At 43.8% G+C, this 24,903-nt stretch overlaps 1 protein-coding gene across 3 annotated transcripts in view; it reads right to left on the reverse strand.

Annotated features, from left to right (window-relative positions):
- rad51b (RAD51 paralog B) overlaps positions 1-24,903 on the reverse strand; it is a 50,898-nt gene that overhangs the window by 15,325 nt on the left and 10,670 nt on the right. For all 3 annotated transcript variants that reach the window (XM_038968741.1, XM_038968740.1, XM_038968739.1), the window contains 2 exons: positions 24,309-24,418; positions 19,208-19,286 (listed from right to left, as the gene is read on the reverse strand). In XM_038968741.1, the coding sequence (XP_038824669.1) occupies positions 19,208-19,286; positions 24,309-24,418 (189 nt within the window). The remainder of the gene's footprint in view (positions 1-19,207; positions 19,287-24,308; positions 24,419-24,903) is intronic.

The following is a 24,903-nucleotide window of genomic DNA, read 5'->3' on the forward strand; positions in this document are numbered from 1 at the left end:
CACCACTCCAGCCCTCAGACAGACACCACTACTAAAGGTTAATGAATACAAAGGAATAGGGCCACAATTAACCAACCCAACACCCTCAATAGGTACAGTACAGCATGTGACTGAATGACTGACATAAAACATCAACCACAAACAACACACTGTGTTCTGGTCTCCACAGTGGGAGGCAAGACTAGGGTTGCAAAGCTACCAGTAATTTACCAAAGTTACCGGAATCTTCTGTAATTTTTGTAATTAACAGAAAAACTATTGCAATCCATGGTAACTTTGGTAATTTATACTTGAATAACTTGTGTATATATAATGTATTCATATTTAGAATTCATTTTGTATATATGTGTCCATATTATCCATGAGTTTCTAGAGGACAAACCATATGGATCAAGAAAATAGAGTCTAATTAATGAAGAAAGCATCTAGTCAACGGCATTATCTGCAACTTTTCCAACTATTAACTTTTTTCACAAATGCCACCAGTTTGATGCCAAAACATTGACAACAAATAAACTCAGCAAAAAAAAAAAACGTCCTCTGACTGTCAACTGCGTTTATTTTTCAGCAAACGTAACATGTATAAATATTTGTATGAACATAAGATTCAACAACTGAGACAAAAACTGAATAAGTTCCACAGACATGTGACTAAGAGAAATTGAATAATGTGTCCCTGAACAAAGGGGGGGTCAAAATCAAAAGTAACAGTCAGTATCTGGTGTGGCCACCAGTTGCATTAAGTACTGCAGTGCATCGCCTCCTCATGGACTACACCAGATTTGCCAGTTCTTGCTGTGAAATGTTACCCCACTCTTCCACCAAGGCACCTGCAAGTTTCCTGACATTTCTGGGGGTAATGGCCCAAGCCCTCACCCTCTGATCCAACAGGTCCCAGACGTGCTCAATGGGATTGAGATCCGGGCTCTTCGCTGGCCATGGCAGAACACTGACATTCCTTTCTTGCAGGAAATCACGCACAGAACGAGCAGTATGGCTGGTGGCATTGTCATGCTTTGTCAGGATGAGCCTGCAGGAAGGGTACCACATGAAGGAGGAGGATGTCTTCCCTGTAATGCACAGCGTTGAGATTACCTGCAATGACAACAAGCTCAGTCCGATGATGCTGTGACACACCGCCCCAGACCATGACAGACCTTCCACCTCTAAATCGATCCCGCTCCAGAGTACAACGCTCATTCCTTCGACAATATACGCAAACCCGACCATCACCCCTGGTGAGACAAAACCGCGACTCATCAGTGAAGAGCACTTGCTGCCAGTCCTGTCTGGTCCAGCGACGGTGGGTTTGTGCCCATAGGCGACGTTGTTGCCAGTGATGTCTGGTGAGGACCTGCCTTACAACAGGCCTACAAGCCCTCAGTCCAGCCTCTCTCAGCCTATTGCGGACAGTCTGAGCACTGATGGAGGGATTGTGCATTCCTGGTGTAACTCAGGCAGTTGTTGTTGCCATCCTGTACCTGTCCCGCAGGTGTGATGTTAGGATGTACTGATCCTATGCAGGTGTTGTTACACATAGTCTGCCACTGCGAGGACGATCAGCTGTCCGTTCTGTCTCCCTGTAACGCTGTCTTACATGCTGACCAGACCGGACACGTCACGTGCGCGGGCATAGCAAAATAAATGTAGAAATCCATGTTATTCAATTATTGCGCCAACGAGCGTCTGCGATGCCAAGGGCTAAAATAGAACTCCTTTCTATTTCTGACGCAGATCACGCTGCAAGTCCTGCCTCTCCCATCTCCTCATTGGTTTATAGAAGCAGGTACCCACGTGCCATCTCATTGGTTATACCCACGTGGGTGATTGAAAGACTAAATGTTTTGCCGGTTGTCGTGGTAATACTATGAAAGTGTAGATGCCAATCACCATTTAAGTTCAAAGATGAAAAAGCCTGGAAGGAGGAGAGCTGACTAGAAACGATTCAGTTGGCCGTTTTATGTGTGGATTAATTGTCAGAGTAGAGGACCTTGTGCATTTCATGTAAAATAACAACTCAATGTTTATATCCCAGGACAAATTAGCTAGCAACAGCAAGCTAGCTAAATAGGACAAATTAGCTAGCAAGTGCAAGCTAACTAGCCATACATGTTTAATGGTTAATGGTTTTCGACCTATCCCCAAATTCATGTCATTGGTTCAGAGTTGGTTTTGATATTTTAACCTGCGTGTCGTGATCGCGTTTGGTGTAGGGGGACAAAATAAATTAATGCACGATGGAGCACGCGCGCAGCCGGTTTGGGTTCCGTGTTAGGCGTCTCACAGTACGGACATTGCCATTTATTGCCTTGGCCACATCTGCAGTCCTCATGCCTCCTTGCAGCATGCTTAAGGCACGTCCACGCAGATGAGGGACCCTGGGCATCTTTCTTTTGGTGTTTTTCAGAGTCAGTAGAAAGGCCCCTTTAGTGTCCTAAGTTTTCATAACTGTGACCTTAATTGCCTACCTAAGCTGTTAGTGTTTTAACGACCGTTCCACAGGTGCATGTTCATTATTGTTTATGATTCATTTAACAAGCATGGGAAACAGTGTTCAAACCCTTTACAATGAAGATTTGTGAAGTTATTTGGATTTTTACAAATTATCTTTGAAAGACAGGGTCCTGAAAAAGGGATGTTTCTTTTTTTGCTGAGTTTATATACTGACATGGTAAAATATACTGAACAAAAATAAAAAACGCAACATGTAAAGTGTTGGTCCCATGTTCCTGAGCTGAAATAAAAGATCCCATAAATGTTCCATACGCACGAAAAGCTTTTCTCAAAATGTTGTTTACATCCCTGTTAGTGAGCATTTCTCCTTTGCCAAGATAATCCATCCACCTGACAGGTGTGGCATATCAAAAAGCTGATTAAACAGCATGATCATTACACAGGTGCACCTTGTGCTGGGGACAATAAAGGGCCACTCTAAAATGTGCAGTTTGTCACACAAGACAGTGCCACAGATGTCTCAAGTTGAGGGAGCGTCAGGAATATCCACCGGAGCTGTTGCCAGAGAATTGAATGTCAATTTCTCTACCAATGTCATTTTAGAGTATTTAGCAGTACGTTCAACCAGCCTCACAACCGCAGACCACGTGTATGGCATTGTGTGGGTGAGTGGTTTGTTGATGTCAATGTTGTGAACAGAGTGCCCCATGGTGGCGGTGGGGTTACGGTATGGGCAAGCATAAGCTACGGACAACGAACACAATTGCATTTCATCAATGGCAATTTGAATGCACAGAGATAACGTGACAGAGATCCTGAGGCCCATTGTCGTGCCATTCACCCGCCACCATCATGATAATGCACAGCTGCATGTCGCAAGGATCAGTACACAATTCCTGGAAGCTGAAATGTCCCAGTTCTTCCATGGCCTGCATACCCACCAGACATGTCACCCATTGAGCATGTTAAAGATAAACTGGATCGACGTGTACAACAGCATGTTCCAGTTCCCACCAATATCCAGCAACTTAGGACAGCCATTGAAGAGGAGTTGGACAACATTCCACAGGCCACAATCAACAGCCTGATCAACTCTATGTGAAAGAGATGTCACGCTGCATGAGTCAAATGGTGTTCACACCAGATACTGACTGGTTCTGATCCACACCCATACTTACAAAAAATATATATATCTGTGACCAACAGATGCATATTTGTATTCCCAGTCACACGTAAATTAAATACACGGCTGGAACGCCGAATAATGTCCTCATCATTCGAAAGATGGATCAGAAAAATCAGGTGTTTTAATAGGCATATGCTGACTTCGATTTTGACCTGAAGCAGATTAAGATAAAACAGAGTAAGGTGTTTATATGAATAATGCGGAATCTGTCTACTGCCATAATCACTTGAATATCTAATTATTATTGTGCATGTAAAAGTACTCAGTGACCAAATCTGGGAACAGCCTTAGACGTTGACACAGTGTGACCTCAAGCCTCTATTGTCCCACAAACAAATCTGGGACCAGGCCGTTATCGTCCCACACGGACTAAACAATGCAGACAACCTGGCATACCTGATCGGGCAGTGGGTCCACCATGGTCTACCTGATATAAACCACTGAAAACACAACTACTGATAAGAGAGATATTGGGTAAATTACAGAGAGTGGTTGCCAACGGTAATCATGTTTCACTCCTCAGACGAGGAGAAATATGTAAACAGTGCATTTCTATGTAAACTGGTCAGGACGGGCTGGCCGCTGACAAACACACACACACACACAAAGAGAGAGAAAAATGGCTTCTCACAGACAAACAGCACTCAAGACTGTCATCAAACCATGGATGCCTCCATTCTAAACAGAGGAAGAGCCGAACCAAAACCCAGAATCGGATTTCAAACTTGGAGATTAAAATATCTTGGATGTCATCCATCCGACATTCCAGGGGTTTTTACATGTGTTCAGCAGTTGCATTGGGTTCCTCTGAAAAGCAGAGGAACTCAATGAACTGAACCGCAAGAAATGAAAGAGGGAGAATTGCAGAGCAGGAAGGGTGGAGGGGGGATCAATAGAGAGTTCAGATGAAACTCAGACCTTACAAACAATCCCTTTGGTCATAACTTTGTAACAGAATGACAGGTCTGGGACCAGACCATACAAGACAAGAACCCAGGCATATTTGCACTGCTAATCTGATCAAACAGTATTTCTGAAAACTTGTTGGGCAATTATAATATTGCCCAACAAAACCAGGCACACAGACTTGCGAAGCCTGTAATGTTGCAACCCGGCGTGTCAACACTCCAACTTTAGCCACCTCCTCCATCCTCCTGGGTAGGCGTTCACAGTAAACCAGGTCGGTGAAGGGCAATATAATGATAAAAGTACCGGGTACCGACACGTCGTAAACAAGGGTAAGCCCCTATGGCTACCTCATCTGAAGGTGTTATGATAGCGGAGTTCACAGTGTACTGTAGGTGGGTGGAGATTAAGAGAGAGAGTACAGGACAGGGTCTGGTATCATCTATCAGTAGCGGCCTGGGTCATGTTCAGTAGGGAACACAGTTTCAAGACGTTTTGCAACAAAAACAAGCTCAGAAACTAGCTCCCGGTTTCACTCCATATCTTCCTGGAACGAACCTGATCTCATCTATCAGTAGGGGCCCTGTTCAGGCAGTATGACGCCATGAGGTTGTTCAATACACTGTACCCTATATACCCACTGGGATCACTCTGGTTACATGGCCTCACATGTTCCACCCGATCCCCAGCTACAGATAACATGCACATTAAACAACAGACGATATTCAAGTAAGACCTCTCACTGTCACAATGATGTAAAACGAGGCCCAGACAATAGGTTGACATAGTGTTGGGTTTACTAAGATTACAGGACAACAGTGGGGAATCAGAGAAGCATGGTTGGGTCTTGGTTGACTGAAAGGGACAGGGGAGGATAGGGGGTCTGTGTCTTAGGTTTAATCCTCACCTCAGGGCTGGAAGGTGAACCTGAATACGTCTCCTTTGTCACACACGCACTCGACGACCTATGTCTTTGACGCTTACACAAGTCTGAACATGTGGATGTCACACCGCTGGGACCGGATTGGCAGAGAGCTGTCTGATGGGTTACACAATAACTTGTCATCATATATCCAGTCCTACTTAAGATTCTCTAAGTCCGCCTTTCTTAAAGGGTCGCGACCCAAAGTTGGTCGAGGACCTGTTAATGGTGGGTCGCAACGTGTCAGTGTACATTTATAATTGTTTCATTAATTACTGGAATTGATTTGGCACTTTGTATCTGCGCTCTCTGTTCAAGCAGCAGTCTCTGCTCAGTTTGGCAGCTGTGCGAATGTGAGAGGGAGATGCCTGTGTGCTTTGCTGTTTACCGGATCTTTTTTCTGCAGTTTTCTTGAAGATCACTCCGCGACACACGAGATGCAGCGCTGTCGTTCAGGCAGCAGATGATGCGCTGTCAGCCACTGACTTGTCATTCCCACTCGCCATCACTCACTCATCAAATGGATTCATGCTAGCCACAAGTTCTGACCTCAATCGCCATGAAACGCAAATACAGCGATGAGTTTCGCTTCTCTTTCATACAAACTTATAACGAGGAGCGCCCACAATGTGTTTTGTGCGGGGAAATGCTTAGTAATGAGACTCGCATAACAAACAAATTAATAAAAAGACATCCTGGCCAAACATCAGCATGATGGTAAACTCAGGGAGTTATTTCAGAACATGGCAGAATGCTTCAGGAAACAGTGCTTCGACAGTGGAAAAGTCAGCTAGCAAGGCATTGTTGTCCTTTTATAACGGGTGATGATGAGCAGTAATAAGGGAGTACTAACTAACTCTCATAGTAGTAGATGTGAGTTTCTCTTTCTAACAATCCCCTGGCCTTGTACACAGCTAATACCTAACATTCGCCACAGCAAGCTAGCTGCAACCCTAAGTAACAGTACAGATGAAGATGAAAAATGATCAGGCCTACTGTACATTTAACTGTAGAAATTATTGTTGAAAACTAGTCTAGGTTGGAACTGTTGCTGTTAAAATACAAGTCATCATTTTTATTCTGAACTGGAATAAAATGATTGAAGTAAGATGCTTTTTGAGGCAAACACACTCACACAGTTCTGGGTTGCTCATCTACAGCAGGAAGTGGTCTCCTGTCTGACTGAGGAAGCAGTAGATGTTCTGATCCAGTTTGGCACCACATACCTATGCGAGTCAGGGTTCTCAACTCTGACATACTTAAAAAACAAGTACAGAAACAGTCTCAATGCTGAGCATGACCGCAGTGTTGTACTGTCAGAAACTGAGCCCAGAATAGACATGCTTGATGAAAACTTCAAACCAGCCACACACCTCTCATAAGGACTGTGTGTGGGTGTTTTCTGGTCTACAAATGTGATCAATCAGTTTATTCCAGTTCAGAATAAAAAATATGTATTGTAATTTAACAGCAACAGTTCCAACCTAGACTTTCTTTCAACAATAATTTATACAGTAAGATGTACAGAAGTCCCGATCATTTTTCATCTGTACTGTTACTTAGGGTTGCACTATGAAAAAGCCTGTGTGAGTGTTCTGCTATTCATCTGTGTGATGTGATCAATCAGTTTATTCCAGTTTGGGATGAAAATGATTTGTATTTTAACAGCAACAGTTCCAACCTAGACAGATATGTAAGAGTGTTTTTAAATGGGGGAAAATAATCATGAATACATATTTATATGGATATTTAATTTCATTGTTACTTGTTTTTGTCTATTGCATTTGTTTTAGGCATAAAGGCAATGAAATGTACCGATATTTATGTATAGTTGCATATTTTCCTAAGCTTGGGTCCCAGGAAAACACAGAATTTCTCATTTGAGTCCCAGGCAGAAAAAGTTTAAGAACCCCTGCTCTAAGTGTATAAGTAAACACGATATAAGTGTTTCTTCTAATGGAACCAACACGGAAAAATCTGGAGAATCTCTTACTAGCTCATATTCCATTGTCATCTGGTTTGTGAGTCTCTGAGTGTCTCTCCTGCAGAGACTGAGTGTCTCTCCTGCAGAGACTGACTGCTTAAGCTGTAAAGTGGCAGTAACTTCATAGGACCGTAGGTGACCAAATGGAATGGCACAGACATAGCACAGCGAGCTAGCTGAGATAGGGTCCATAGCCTTATAGAGTTACACAGTTACTCAGGGTTGTGCAGTGACAGCACTTTTTCGCCCGTAGTGAGCTGCCAGGTTGGCCCATAAGTAATCCTGAAAGCAATAACAATAAGTGAATTCCCAGGCATGCGGGATCTTGTGGAGAGAGGAAGGTGCTTTTTCTCTGTCTGATGCTCTTTTCTCTCTCCAATCCCCCTATCCTCCTCTCTTTTTCTATTATCTAACCCTCTATCCTCTCAAGCACCTGGCTCGGGTTTGGTTCCTCTCTTTCTCTAGAGAGAAGCCCTTTGCTTTTCAAATCATCATCATCAGACCCGTCAGGGGATTTGCAGTTCCCTCACAATTACCCACCTCAACTCTTTTCCACCGACTTGAAAACGCACGGTACACAGATAAAGCTAGCAGCTAGCCCAACAGCAACGGTGCCTGAAATATAGCCTTCCACACAGGTAGACTACACTTGTGTGTCTGTTCCCACTATCTTTGAGCTATGCTGGGAATGGTCTTTTTTTTGTCTTTTGTGGCTTCCAAAGCCCCTGATGTGCTGTATACTTCCACATTAGTTTCCCAGATGTTGCCTTGTGTATCTATCAGAATTCAGACCTGGGCTCAAACACTATTTCAAATAATTTCACCGACTTTAGCCACGTTTGATTGAGTTTGCCATGCGAAAAGGACCCAATACAATAGTTCCAAAAATGTAAATCAAACCCCTATGGCTCTCCAGGCAGGCTAGAGAAAACGCTCAAAGTATTTGAACGATTTCAAATAGTATTTGTACTCAGGTGTACTAGTGTCTGTGCATGGTCTCTTCTGTCTCTCTCTCTCTCTGCGTGAAACAGAAACAGAGAGCCCATCTGACAGGCCCGAAGGATGAAGGGGTTGACTTTCTGGCAGGGCTAGTCCCAAACCCCAGTCACGAAACCATCTCCTGACAAAAGCTGAGGGGAAGGGAAGTTACGTAATGCCCAGGGATAGGATAGCTAGCTGCTGCTGCTCCTAATGAAAGCAATGTGCGATGGATGGATGGAATGGTAATGAGATCATTTAATGAGACGCAAGGAGAGGAGAAAGGGAGCCAACCGTCCACTGCCTGGCTAGGGGTGCGGAGTGTCACATTTAACTTTCACACACACCAGTTGTCCAATTGGATTGGACGGGCAGATGTTCTTTTTTCCAGTAAAGCACACTTTCCCCTCCTTGCGTAACCATGTTGTACTTCTAAAAAAAAAATTAAAAAAAATAACCATTTGCCAGCTTTTTGAGTAGGCCTAGCTAATATTTTATTAAAATCTACTGGAAATGTAACGCAGGTTTCCAAACCAGTCGGGTCATAGAGGTTGGGGTTAAACCAGGTATTATTCATGACAAAATTGTAATTGTGCACCATTATCATCGGTAACGCCAACAATCTACAACATGCTGCCATTGAGAACTGCAAACAACCTAAAATTACAGAGATATATCATCTCAAGCCATGTCCTTTCTCAAAGCAGCTTTCCCAAATGATGGTGATGAACACGTGAACAGCTAAACCCGACAGGGTCAGTTGTGTGTGTCAGCTACTTAGTGCGTGCATCAAGGGGACCGGTTGTTGGCATGACGATGCGATGGCAGGGTCAGAGTGAGTGAGCAGTGAACACTGAGGGCGAGTTTGTACCCACTGCATCATAAAGCCAAATCAAAGCCCTGGTGTATTCAGTGGGAAAAAGAAGAAACCACATTCTGGTAGGAAAGCTCTATTTGGAAGCTGGCAGGAAGCAGTGCTCACATCACATCAAAGACACACTTGTGAGGAGAAGGCCAGATTAACACGACCCATTCACTGGAGGAGCGGGTGAGGAGAGAGAGAGAGAGGAGCCTTTCAAAGAAAGCCATACTGGAATACGACAAGAGGATACTAACTCTAAGGCTGGGAATTGCAAGAGACTTCACAATATAACGCTATCACGATCCTTCGGTGCCGATACGACATTTTTTGCGATTCGGTACTGCAATTTGATTGCGATTCGACGTTCCAAACATATTGCTCACCATGTCTACTGCTGAGGGATAAGAGAGAGCCAGAAAACGAGCTTTGATCAGTCATGGAAATAAAAGTGCTGAAAACATGTTAGCTTTTACACATAATTTACTCGCATAAAAAGATTGGATGGAAACCTGGTTCGAGACAAAACAACGCTCACTTACAATGGGGTCCGGAATTATTAAAGTTGTCACATGCACAAGTACAGTGAAATGCTTAACTTGCAAGCTCTACCCAACTGTGCAATAATCAATGTCAAAATAGTATAACTATATACATATAGTACCTGTCAAAAGTTTGGACACACCTACTCATTCAAGGGTTTTTCTTTATTTTTACTATTTTCTACAATGTAGAATAATAGTGAAGACATCAAAACTATGAAATAACACATGGAATCATGTAGCAACTAAAAAAGTGTTAAACAAATCAAAATATATTTTCAATTTTCAATTCTTCAAAGAAGTCACCCTTTGCCTTGATGACAGCTTTGCACACTCTTGGCATTCTCTCAACCAGCTTCGTGAGGAATGCTTTTCCAACAGTCTTGAAGGAGTTCCCACATATCCTGAGCACTTGTTGCCTGCTTTTCCTTCACTCTGCGGTGCAACTTTTCCCAAACCATCTCAATTGGGTTGAGGTTGGGTGATTGTGGAGGCCAGGTCATCTAATGCAACACCCCATCACCCTCCTTCTTTGTCAAATAGCCCTTACACAACCGAGGTCTGTTGGGTCATTGTCCTGTTGAAAAACAAATGATAGTGGGACTAAGTGCAAATCAGATGGGATGGCGTATCGCTGCAGAATGCTGTGGTAGCCATGCTGGTTAAGTGTGCCTTGAATTCTAAATACATCACCGACAGTGTCACCAGCAAAGCACCCCCACACCACCTCCTCCATGCTTCATGCTGGGAACCACATGCAGAGATCATCCGTTCACCTACTCTGCGTCTCACAAAGACACGGCTGTTAGAACCAAAAATCTCCAATTTGGACTCATCAGACCAAAGGACTGATTTCCACTGGTCTAATGTCGATTGCCTGTGTTTCTTAGCCCAAGCAAGTCTCTTCTTATTATTGGTGTCCTTTAGTAGAGTGGTTTATTTGCAGCAATCCGATCATGAAGGCTTGATTCACGCAGTCTCCTCTGAACAGTTGATGTTGAGATGTGTCTGTTACTTGAACTCTGAAGTATTTATTTGGGCTGCAATTTCTGAGGCTGGTAACGCTAATGAACTTATCCTCTGCAGCAGAGGTAACTCTGGGTCTTCCATTCCTGTGGCGGTCCTCATGAGAGCCAGTTCCATCATAGCGCTTGATGGTTTTTGAGACTCCACTTGAAGAAATTAACTAAGTTCTTGAAATGTTTCGTACTGACTGACCTTAATGTCTTAAACTGATGATGGAATGTCGTTTCTCTTTGCTTATTTGAGCTGTTCTGGCCATAATATGGGCTTGGTCTATTACCAAATAGGGCCATCTTCTGTATACCTTGTCACAACACAACTGATTGGCTCAAAAAGCATGAAGGAAAGAAATTCCACAAATACATATTTAAGAAGGCATACCTGTTAATTGAAATGCATTCCAGGTGACTACCTCATGAAGCTGGTTGAGAGAATGCCAAGAGTGTGCAAATCTGTCATCAAGAAAAAGGATGGCTATTTGAAGAATCTCAAATATATTTTGATTTGTTTAACACTTTTTTGGTTACTACATGATTCCATATACGTTATTTCATAGTTTTGATGTCTTCACTATTATTCTACAATGTAGAAAATAGTTAAAATAAAGAAAAACCTTGAATAAGTAGGTGTTATAAAACTTTTGACCCGTAGCGCACGCGTGCGTGTATAAGGGCTGTCAAAGTTAACACGTTAATAACGGATTAATGCTTAAATTTTTTAATGCCGTACATTTTTGGGACGCAATTAAAGCATTTTCTTAGTTTGACCCCCTGAACCATGCATTGTTCAAATTAAAACCCCGGCAGCTGTTGCGTTAGTTTGACAACACCTTTACTAGCTAGCTAACGTTACTTGTATGACTGAATGATGGAGAATGCTAGTGAGGGGCTTTTAAATGGCTAATTACATTTCAAATCCCTCCCAGATGGCTCTCTGGATAAAACTCAAAGTAATTTGCATCCACTGCAAGGCTGAATTTGTTTATCACTTCATTAACATTATTTGTTACTTTTGTTTTCTTATTTTTTTACTTAAACACATATTTTTCTTAACTGCATTGTTGGTTAAGGGCTTGCAAGTAAGCATGTCACTGTAAGGTCTACACCTGTTGTATTCGGCGCATGTGACAAATAACATTTGATTTACAAGCGAAACATACCGTTGATGCCGGCAATACAAGTAACGTTACTAGTAGCAATGGAGGACATCTTCGGCAGGCTAAGCTAGAAGTGTGTGCGCGCGAGAGGCCTATGTCGTCGAGCAGCAAGCAATACCAAGAGGCTAGCTACAGCTTGCAGGCCAGTCCACATTGTGGAGGACGAAGGCTTGAGGGATATCATTTGGATCACATCAAACGACTCAACGTACGAGATACCCGAGAGCCACCGTCGTTACAAGAATATACAAGCTGTATGAAAGCGAGAGGACTACGAAAGCAGAGGAGTTGAAGCATGCAACGGTTGGAAACTGCATTCACACGCTCTGGCCATAAGGAAGACAGGAGAGAGGCACTGCTGAAACGTGCCAGAGCATTTCATGGATCTAGCAGTAGAACATTGATAATAAAGTTAGCTCAATTTGTACAGACAGCGCACGGAACTTGATTACAGCTGCGAGACATCGGCCTTTTGAACACATGCACTCAATCAGTGTCCCTAATACAGCGGGTTCGACAATGCCCTAGCCAAACGCACGTAAAATGGTTGGGCATTTCAGCCCACCAAATGCTGCAGAGCTAGGACAACATCAAGTTGCAAATGGGCTAAAGTAGGAATCACTTGCACAAGATGTCACAGCAAGATGAAATTCTACTCTGGAAATGGTAAAGCATGTTCCACAGAAACCAACAAACACAGAGATGCTCTGGCCCAACAGAAAACAAACATCACCATGCCAACCACAGCTGAACTGGAGAAACTGCAGAAGCTGGAGGCACTACTGGAGCCCTGCAGGTAATCTTTATCTTACTATTAGTGTTACGATTTTGTGTTTAAGTGTGAGAGAGTGAGTGTGTAAAGTGTATGTGAGAGAAAGTCTGTGTATAACAAGTCTCTCACAATTGACTGAAGTGATTTTGAAATATCTTTCACTGCAGGTACTTGACTGAACTTCTGGGAGGAGAGAAGTACATTTCCTGCTCAGTTGTGTCACCTGCTTTGTGTCATCTCCTTTGAGTGATGGAGTGCTCTGATGATGACCCTGCCTACATGGTAAGATTCAAGCTGACATTCACATGGCTGAAGATAGCCACAGCACTCAACCCAAGGTTTAAGGACTGTCCACTACAGTGGTGGTCACAGCATGCAAGGGCATACACCAGGCTGGCCTGCATAGCACTAAGGTAACTGGCAACGCCTGCCACATCAGTACCTTGTGAGAGGTTGTTTTCACACCGGGCATATCGTGCAAAAGAAGAGAGCAGCTTTATCATCTGAAAATGTCAACAGGCTTGTTTGTCTTTGAAACTGGCTCAGTGAAAAGAAATAGGAGGACGACTGAAGTGTATGGTCACAGGTTTATGTTCTGTGGAATTCATGACATTGTTGGACAGGTTTATGCTCTTTGTTCTTTGTATCCATAGATCCAGTTCTTTTTTTCTTATAGCCAACCCTCCAAATCAGTACTTGGGAGAACAATCATTTGGAATGGCTGAAGCTTTAACTGTGTGTGTTAGAATTTATGAGGGAACATTAGTAGGCCTACTGGGAGCATTATTAAGTTACCGGACTTTTGTATTGCTTTACTTATGGTGAATATGCCATTAAAAACTTTCTGATACAGAATAGATTTGTGTTTGAGTCAATACATGCCCGCTTAAAAAAAAGTGAATGTTTTCATTTAGCACCAAATTTAAACAAATAAAAAATGTGGGATTAACAGAATTTAACACGATTAATTATTTGAATAGTTTGACAGCCCTAATATCTATCTACCTATCTATATAAAGCAAGAAAAAAAGAAAAGGAAGCTATATACAGGGACAGTTGTCACGATCGTCGTAATGAGCGGACCAAGGCGCAGCGTGATTGAAGTTCCACATCTTTATTACTGTGAAACTTTAAACAAAAAGCAATAATGAAAGTAGTGGTGCACATGCACAAAACAATATCCCACAAACACAGGTGGGAAAATGGCTACCTAAATATGATCCCCAAATAGAGGCAACAATAACAGCTGCCTCTAATTGGGAACCATACAAAACACCAACATAGAAATATTGAGCTAGAACACCCCTAGTCACGCCCTGACCTAATACACCATACAGAACCAAGGGCTCTCTATGGCCAGGGCGTGACAGTACCCCTGCCCCAAAGGTGCGGACTCCGGACGCAAAACCTGAAACCAAATGGGGGGGGGGGGTTAGGGGGGGTGACTAGTGTTGGTGGCGGCTCCGGTGCGGGTCGTAGCCCCCCCCCAGACCCCGGATCCGACCATGGTGTCGGGCTGAACGCCGTGCCTGGACTGGGCACCGGCGCAGAGGAGGGCTCCGGCCCTGGAGCTGGGTTGGACGCCGTGCCTGGACTGGGCACCGGCGCAGAGGAAGGCTCCGGCCATGGCGCCGGGCTGAACGCCGTGCCTGGAATGGGCATCGGCGCAGAAGCCTCCGGCCTAGGACCTGGGTTGGCCGCTGCGCCCGGACTGGGCACCGGCGCAGAGGAAGGCTCCGGCCTTGGAGCTGGACACCTTGCCTGGACATCGGCGCAGAGGAAGACTCCGGGCTGGGGAGGTCAGGGCGTGACAATGCCAATAACACATTTTCTGGAGTAGTTTGAGGTAGATATGTACATGTAAGCGGAGATTGGGAGAAAGTGACTGGTAACAGGATAATTCTTCCATTTAAGAATGTTGAAGGCCACTGTGTTCTTGGGGACCTTCAATGCTGCAGAAATCTTTTGGCACCCTTCCCCAGATCTGTGCCTCGACACAATCCTGTATCAGAGCTCTACGTACAATTCCTTTGACCTCATGGCTTGGTTTTTGCTCTGACTTGCACTGTGAACTGTGGGACCTTGTATAGACAGGTGTGTGCCTTTCCAAATCATGTCCAATCAACTGAATTTACCTCAGGTGGACTCCAGTCAAGTTGTAGAAACATCAAGGATGAGCAATGGAAACAGGATACAGCGGAGCTTAATGTCTCATAGCAAAAGGTCTGACTACTTATGTAAATAAGGTATTTTGTTTTTTTATACACATTTGCAAAGATGAATAAAAACCTGTTTTCGCTTTGTCATTATGGGGTATTGTGTTTAGATTGATGAAGGAAGAAAATTATTTTATCCATTTTAGAAAAAGGATTTCATGTAACAAAATGTGGAAAAGGGGAAGGGGTCGGAATACTTTACGAATACACTGTACATGTACAGTTGAAGTCGGAAGTTTACATACACCTAGGTTGGAGTCATTAAAACTCGTTTTTCAACCACTCCACACATTTCTTGTTAACAAACTATAGTTTTGGCAAGTCGGTTAGGACATCTACTTTGTGCATGACAAGTCATTTTTCCAACAATTGTTTAGACAGATTATTTCACTTACAATTCACTGTATCACAATTCCAGTGGGTCAGAAGTTTAAATACACTAAGTTGACTGTGCCTTTAAACAGCTTGGAAAATTCCAGAAAATTATGTCATGGCTTTAGAAGCTTCTGATAGGCGAATTGACACCATTTGAGTCAATTGGAGGTGTACCTGTGGATGTATTTCAAGGCCTACCTTCAAACGCAGTGCCTCTTTGCTTGACATCATGGGAAAATCAAAAGAAATCAGCCAAGACCTCAGAAAGACCTCCACAAGTCTGGTTCATCCTTGGGATCAATTTCCAAACGCCTGAAGGTATCACGTTCATCTGTACAAACAATAGTACGCAAGTATAAACACCATGGGACCACGCAGCCGTCATACCGCTCAGGAAGTACTTTGGTGTGAAAAGTGCAAATCAATCCCAGAACAGAAAATTACCTTGTGAAGATAATGGAGGAAACAAGTACAAAATTATCTATATCCACAGTAAAACGATTCCTATATCGACATAACCTGAAAGGCCGCTCATCAAGGAAGAAGCCACTGCTCCAAAACCACCATAAAATAGCCAGACTACGGTTTGCAACTGCACATGGGGACAAAGATCGTACTTTTTGTAGAAATGTCCTCTGGTCTGATGAAACAAAAATAGAACTGTTTGGCCATAATGACCATCGTTATGTTTGGAGGAAAAAGGGGGAGACTTCACAGAACACCATCCCAACTGTGAAGCACGCAGGTGGCAGCATCATGTTGTGGGGGTGCTTTGCTGCAGGAGTGACTGATGCACTTCACAAAACAGATGGCATCATGAGGGATAAAAGTGATGTGGATATATTTAAGCAACATCTCAAGACATCAGTCAGGAAGTTAAAGCTTGGTCGCAAATGGGTCTTCCAAATGGACAATGACCCCAAGCATACTTCCAAAGTTGTGACAAAATGGCTTAAGGACAACAAAGTCAATGTATTGGAGTGGCCATCACAAAGCCCTGACCTGAATCCCATAGAACATTTGTGGGCAGAACTGAAAAAGCGTGTGCGAGCAAGGAGGCCTACAAACCTGACGCAGTTACACCAGTTCTGTCAGGAGGAATGGGCCAAAATTCACCCAACTTATTGTGGGAAGCTTGTGGAAGGCTACTCTGAAACGTTTGACCCAAGTTAAACAATTTAAAGGCAATGCTACCAAATACTAATTGAGTGTATGTAAACTTCTGACCCACTGGGAATGTGATGAAAGAAATAAAAGCTGAAATAAATAATTCTCTACTATTATTCTGACATTTCACATTCTTAAAATAAAGTGGTGATCCTAACTGACCTAAAACAGGGAATTTTTACTAGTATTAAATGTCAGGAGTTGTGAAAAACTGAGTTTAAATGTATTTGGCTAAGATGTATGTAAACTTCAAGTGTAAATAGGAGTAAGTGACGAGTAGCAGGATAAATAGATAATCAATAATCCTTTTAGCAGCAGGGTAGGATACACCAGTACTGCCTGCTGGACGGGAGCATGGCGAACAGTCCATGTCTCAGGTGGCTGGAGTCTTTGGCAATTTTTCGGGCCTTTCTCAGACACCTGGCATGTATGTCCTGGATGGCTGGGAGCTCACCCCAAGTGATGCACTGGGCCGTCTGCACCACCCACTGTAGGGCATTCCAGGCGGTGATACAACCAGTCAGGATGCTCTCGATGGAGCAGCTGTAAAGGTTCCTAAGACTAAGAGGCCATGCGTCCTGATCGAGAAGAGGCACTGCAGAGCCAGTCAGGATGCTCTCAAAGGAGCAGCTGTAAAGGTTCCTAAGACTAAGAGGCCATGCGACCTGATCGAGAAGAGGCACTGCAGAGCCAGTCAGGATGCTCTCAATGGAGCAGCTGTAAAGGTTCCTAAGGATCTGATGGGCCATGTTACGGACCATGTTACGTCCTAAGTGATGTGGACACTAAGGAACTTGAAGATCTTGACCCTCTCCACAACAGCCCCGTCGATCTGGATTGAAGTGTGCATATGCCCGTTTCCTGAAGTCCACGATCAGCTCCTTGGTCTTGCTGACATTGAGGGAGGGGTTGTTGTCCTGGCACGACACTGCCAGGTTGCTGACCTCCTCTGTAGGCTGTTTCATCGCCGTTGGTGATCAGGCCGACCACCATCGTGTCGTCAACAAACTTGATGGAGTTGGAGTCGTGTGTGGCCACACAGTTGTGAGCTCTATTTTCATATTGACACCCTTGATAAAGATGAGCAAAAATGACTCCATAAAATACATTTAAAAAACTTACGCAATAATGCCTGAGAACCCTGGAATTATCGTGTAACAACTCCCGACAAGGGAGAATTGTCTTGCTGGGAGATCCATTCCTGGATAATAAAAGACAATAACCCCAAGCACACATCATAATCCACAAAGAAATGGTTAATTGGCCACAAAAATCTAAATTTTGCAATGGCCATCTTGGTCTCCGGACTTCAAACCCCTTGAAAACATGTGGTTTGAACTGAATAGGGCAGTCCATAAGCGCAGATGAAGGATATCAAGGATCTGGAAGGATTCTGTATGGCAGAATGGTTTAAGATCCCTCCCAAAATGTTCTCAAACTCATAAAACATTTTAGAAAAAGGCTCAGTGCCATTATCCTCGCAAGGTGAGGTATTGAAAAAAAGGGGGGGGGTCAATATTTTTGACCACTCCCTTCAAGAAAAGAAGATGACTTGTTACACAAAACATCTTTCTCTGAGCAATTGTATTATAAAATAATATAAAATGCCCAATCTTTTGATCATACAATATAGCTCAGTATTTAAATTATTTATTTTTTACTGTCATTTTTGCTCACCTTCATCAAGGGTGTCAATAATTTGGATCCTACTGTACATTCACACATGGATGAAGATAGGTGGAAACAAGTCACGGGGAGTACTTCGTAGACATTCTACATCTCCTTGTGAAGAATAAGTACAACTAGGCCTATTTTTTTCAAATGCAATGCTCAATATACTAAAGTGTGGAAAAAACAGTATAGTGTACCCCCCTCCCTTAACAGAATGTTATTTTGTGATATTACATTTCCTATAAAACTTTAGCGGTGTCTAGCACCAACATAGATCAACAGGAGCCTGAGGGCTTGTGGGTAAATCAAACGGTTCCAACTAATGAACTCTGACAGCGAGGCGGTGGGCGTGCGCAGGTTAAACAGGTTACAACTCTGAAACCCCACATACACAAACACCAAAATACGCCACACACACACCAAAATGCCTCCACCCCCAACCCTCACCACACGCTCTTTTAGGCTTTGATTTATGTTACCGTGTTCCAATAAGATTTCAGGTTTCAGATTCGGAGTGAAAACAGCCCAGTGAGTTATGGCGAGCAGCTTGAAGGGCACATCTGTCCTGAGGGGGAATCTATGGTTTATTCAGTGGTCAGATACTACAGATGGGGAAATGAAGGGGGGCAGGTGGGAGCGAAGGAGCTCCTCTTTCACTCCCCTCTTCCTGTTCTCCAGTTCACTGAATGTACTACTGGAATATGCAACAGTAAGAGAGAACAGAGAGCTGCTCTAAGGTAATATTTCCATATGGAGAAAACCTGCTCTCAGTTTCCTAAAATCATAGTCATATGACTACAAAGCCCTGAGGTGGGCTATTTGCCCTTTTTAACCCAAACGCGAGACAAGGTCATGGGTTTTGTACATTGGGTGAAGATGAAGTCAACCAGAAAAAGCACTGTTGTATAAAATACAGTAAGTGCCCCCATTGGCTGGGAAGTCAGCTTCATTACAGGGAGGCCATCTGTATGGCCAGCTGACTGACTGTTGACTCACCCTCTAGACGGATGCCCTCCTTCTGGACGGTGTAGTTTAGAACAGCAAACGGGGCCACAGGTGACTTCGCTATCACAATCTGTGAAAGGGAGAGAGAGACAGAGAGAGATTAAGTGAGAGAAGAGAGGAAGATAGAGATACGAAGGTGGGTTCACTGGGTTGTCAGACAGTCACATTCTTTGACAGAGCGTAAAACACATAAGAGATGTTACGCATCATGAAGAGAGAGTTTCAAGTGTCGTGTTGGAGATCACTCTGAGAGGACACTCCCCACTAGCACTCAAACAGAGCGTCACAACCTATTGTCATGCAGGCAGTTTGAAAGTTAGGCATCGTCGAGCAAAACATGACAACGGGGCACTTCGCCAATGGGTAGGGTGTTTTTGATTGGGCACAATGGGATAAGAGGAGAGGGGGAGTGAAAGGTTACTCCGATGCTGCGAAGAATTTGCGTTTAAGCCACTTGAAGATGCCAACGTGCCCAGATCTGTCCCTTTTGTCCCCTAGCCACAACGCTGATATTGTTCAGATTCAGTGTTTAATAGTCACATGTACAGGGTTGCAGGTATGATTGCAGGGTACAATGAAAATCTTAGGCTCCGAGCTTCAACATGCAGGACTAAGTGAAATAAAACAATGAAAATGGTAGCTAATAAAAAAACAACCATATCAATAGAAATACTGTAGCAGTGATGAATAAATAAATATCCATTGGGATAAAAGACTGTAGAGGGTAAAGACTGTAGAGGGGGTAAGGGGGAATGGCCATAGTGCGAGCAGCAGTCAGACTAAATTACCATTGAGGGGGTGTGGGGACCAAGTGAAGTAAAAAATATACTAAACAAAATATAAACACAACATGTAAAGTGTTGGTCCCATGTTTGAGATCCCAGAAAGATCCCAGAAATTTTCCAAATGCACAAAAAGCTTATTTCCCTCAAATGTGCACATATTTGTTTACATCCTTTTTGTGAGCATTTCTCCTTTGACAAAATAATCCATCCACCTGACAGGTGTGGCATATCAAGAAGCTGATTAAACAGCAGGATCATTGGACAATAAAAGACCACTCTAAAATGTGCAGTTTTGTCAGAACACAATACCACAGATGTCTCATGTTGAGGGAGTGTGCAATTGACATGCTGACTGCAGGAATGTCCATCAGAGCTGTTGCCAAAAAATGTAATGTTAATTTCTTTACCATAAGCCGCCTCCAACGTATGCCACCGCAACGGTATGTTGCATTGAAAGTGGGTAATATACAAAAGTGTGCAGCTTAGAGAGAACATTGTCTTTGACTAGCCTCTCGATGACTGAAGTGAGTGCTACTGGTCGATAGTCATTCAGTTCAGTTACTTTCCCTTTCTTGGGCACGGGGATAGTAGTGGACATGAAGCAGAAGGGTATAGTCGCCTGAGCTAGAGAGAGAGATTAAAAATGTCAGAGAAAACAACAGCCAGCTGGTCTGCACATGCTCTGAGGGTACGACTAGGGATGCCATCTGGGCCGGCAGCCTACCGAAGGTTAACACGTTTGAATGACTTCCATACGTCCTCAGTGGGGACAGCGAGAGTATGTAGCCCACGTTGTCATCAGGGGCTTTCCTCGGCAGCTCAGGGTCATTGTGCTCGAATTGTGAGAAAAATGTGTTTAGCTCATCCGGTAAGGTAGCATTGGTGACCACAATGTGGCTGGCTTTCTTCTTGTAATCCGTGATAGTCAGGAGCCCCTGCCACATACGCCTTGTGTCCAACCTGCTAGATTGCTCCTCCACTTTGTCCCTATACTTGTGTTTCGCAATCTTGATCGATCTGCGTAGGTCGTATTAGTACCAAACTATTGTCCCCGGTCACCTAGCCCCATTTACAAGCAGCATCTCTCTCTTTCAGTTTCCCTCCAAGGCTGCTATCAATCCACGGTTTTTAATATGGGTATGTTTTTAAAGACACTATCGGTATCACATCATCTATGCATTGTCTGATGAATCCGGTGTATGAGTCAGCGTATTCATTGACGTCATCTCCAGAAGCGATCTGGAACATATTCCAGTCCACATGATCAAAACAATCTTGGAGCGAGACTTCTGATTGATCAGGTCTGTACAGCGTTGGTCCGACCACCGGAACTTCCCTCAAGTCTGTTTGTAGGTGGGGAGAAGCAGAATGGAGTCATGGTCAGATCTGCCTAAAGGAGGATGGGAGAGGGCCTTATACCGGTGTCGAAAAGGCGTGTAGCAGTGGTCGAGTAGAATTTCCGAGAGAATTTCTGCGTGTAGCAGTGGTCAAGAGTAGAATTTCCGAGAGTTAGACGCGTGTTGGTAATAACTCAAATTACTTTTGTTAAAGTCGCAACAAGTTTGTTCAGGGTCCAATGAAGAACTTTGAGAGCATTGTTGGTGTCGGCTTGGGGCGGGATGTACACAGCCATGGCGATAATCCCGGAGAACTCTTGGAAGGTAAAAAGGGCAACATTTGATGTCAGAGTATTCCAAGTCGGGGGAGCAGAAGCTTGCAGGTTCCTGTACATTTCCCCTATCTCATCATATGTTGGTCATAAAGCAGAGCCCACCACCTTTGCTCTTACGAGAGAGAGCCTGCTTCAAAAAACTGTAAAACCAGCTGGTGGTATGTCAGAGGAGAACCAAGTCTCAGATAAACTGAATATCTTGCAGAGTCCCTCTGGAAGGAGATCCTCGCTCTGAGTTTGTTCATTAATGATTGAACATTGGCGAGTAGTATGCTCGGTAATGGAGGACGGGTTGCCCAGCATCTTAATCTCACTAAGACTCCGCCACTGCGTCGGCATCTTCGCTTCCTACTCTCCGGTAGAACTCCCAAGCAGCTAGGCGCCTCGACGAAGAAGCTAGTCCATTGTTCCGCCATCTCAGGGAATTCTGGGAGGTTGGGTAGACGTTGAGTACCCAATAGTTCTACCCAGGTGTATGAAGTAATGCACGAAACAAACTGAAAAGTCTGAACTTGCAATGTTTTATTGAAGCTCGAGTCAAAGCACCCTCCGTCAGCGCCATCTTAGCCATGTGGCATGGTTTGTGTGGTGTTGCTTTAGCGTTAGTCTCAATAGACAGTTGGGTTGCCTCCCACAATGTACCAATGCTCCAGCTTACACGTCTGTAGAAGAGACAGTTGGGATAGAGAGGACGAGTCAGAAATGGGACACGCATCACCAGTTACGTCACTGCCGTATCCGCTTGTTGCCCTAGCTAAACATGAGCACAATTCCATCCCACATTTTCAGCTCCGCCTACCCAACCTATTGATTTATTTGGAGAGTTGTCTGTCTGAAGAGGACCCACCCTGGAATAATTTTTCTCCCCTTACGAAATGTCCAAGAGAATGAAACATCCTCCCCAGACTTTGTGCGGTTGCTCCAAGCTCTGGGATTTCCGATACTACTTAAGCATGGTCCCAGATCTCTTTGTGCCATCTTGCCAATTCCAGGTCATTCAGTACAAACACATTTGGTGCCAGACTAGTGTCGCATGGCCTGGCTCAGTTCAAACCAGCCTGGGCCTTTTAGCTACCACCATCTCCTAAACTCAAAGAAAGAACTAAGCGAAAACAAGACGGTTGAGGTTGCTGCAGCATAAATAGCTGCAAACAGTGCATAAGTAACGAGTGCAGCGTCAGTGTTTTTGGAAGCGCGTTGAATCACGGCTGTGATAAATGTTATTGTGAAATCACCCGTCAAAACAAGGAAGTGACGTTTTCTCAGTGTTCTTGTTTCATCAGGCTTGACAGACTCTTGGTGGGTTGAACGAGAGGTCATTCTAGCCATGCTGAACCTCTATATGAGCTTTAGACATAGAAAAGTAGAGACTGGGAGGCAAAAGTGCAGACACGGAATAAAGATACAAATCACCCTACAGTTTTCTTTGGGACAGCATTAGCTGTGAAGCGCTATGTGTCTACATACTCATTCTACAAGCTTTAGCCATAGGTCTACTGATCGTTCTTTACCTTCAGTGAGCTCACTCACTGTGCATCCAGTCAGTTAAACATTTACTATGAGGGGGGGGGAACCTCAGATTTGCACTAGTGGAAAGAAACAATCCCAATGGCATCTAAGAATTTTAAAAGTTTTTTCCTGAGGTGCAGTTTCAACATTTGAGCATATTTCTCTACTTAGGGCCTAACCAGCTACAGATGTCTGCTTTAACTGCTGTTGCTTAATTTCAGTTAAAAATAAACGTGAGTGCTATTTCACCGAGGGGATTAGATTACCTGTGGTCGGTAATCAGTCATTTTCACTAAACCCACTTGAATTAGGACCAGTGTGAATAAATGCCGTCTCAGTGATTTTCACAGGCATGCACGGCTCTGCGGACCGCAGCGACCAGTCAGCTCCCTGTTTTCAAAACCGCCGCGCCCACAATAACATGTCATTAACTCTGACAGAGACAAGTCTCCCTGCATAAAGCCATCTCATGTTTTCGCAAATCAGTTATTTTATTAACCTTTATTTATACAGGCAGTCACATTGAGATAAAACTCTTTTACAAGAGAGCCCTTAAATCTACAAGGAAATCGTGGTGGAGATGAACGTTTTGGAGGATAGATGACTGTCCTATGTTCATTTGAGCATGGGCAAACCGACAGAGCAGCTGGAGCATATAGGCAGACAGGCAGAGGCACACACACAGCGTCAATGAACCAGCCCGAGGACCCAATGGACCCAGGCACCAGACTGAAGCCTTAATGGACCAGCAGTTGAGGACCGCTGCTTTTCCTTTCATGCTGGTTTTCTTTAGGGGGATTTGGATCGTAAAAAGAAAAACAGAGCCTTTCGTTTGGGCCTCCGAGGCTTTTTGGGAGTTGACTCTGGAATGCACCCGCAGCTCTGAGTCGTGCAGGATGAGACTAAAGGGAGAGTAGTGTGTGTGTGTGTGTGTGTCTGTCTGACCACACTATTTCCCCAATAGAGAACCTAAGCATGGCCATAGTTCAGTTGTTTTAAACGGTGTGTTCTGTGAAAGTTGGTTAATAACAGTTTTGGATAAAGCCATAGGACATAGGAAGACACAGTTCCTTTCCCATAGTTAGTAAAACTAAAATGTTATCCTCCGTGACATATCGTATATCACCTGTCTTTGGTGTGCATCTACATACTGGACAATGAGGCGGGTGTTGACGCTATGACTCCATGTGTTCCCCAGCGCCGCCGTCACATACCCAGAATCCCTCTCATCAGATGCTGCAACACAAACAAACATTACAGGGATTCAGTTCAACTTTGAACAGCACTCACACTTGTGTGATGTGTTATCTTTATTTATTTCATACAGGGGACATTCCATGTCATTTCAGCAAGCCATGACACCCACCATCTCAGATTGTTCTGAAATAGTTTCTGTAGTTAGAAACAAATAAGATTAGTATTCCTGAAACAATTTGTTGAAATAAATTTGCTCTCTGAGAATTAAGCTAATTCATTGCACCCAAAATTGGCCATTATAATTTATAGGATTCATATAATATTCAAAGACTATAATACCTAACATCCGATTTGGACCATAATTCTTCCTAACAATTAGTAAGACATGATGAATCCAATACCATGATCAAAAGCCACTCACGGGCCCCCCACCCCAACAACCAGTATACAGTATCAGTTCTCTATGTCTGACAAGCTGCTGCTTGGAGTATTGCTTCTTCAACTTTTGTTATGTACTCCCTGTG

The sequence above is a fragment of the Salvelinus namaycush genome, chromosome 29 (assembly GCF_016432855.1).
Source record: "Salvelinus namaycush isolate Seneca chromosome 29, SaNama_1.0, whole genome shotgun sequence".
Lineage (NCBI taxonomy): Eukaryota > Metazoa > Chordata > Actinopteri > Salmoniformes > Salmonidae > Salvelinus > Salvelinus namaycush.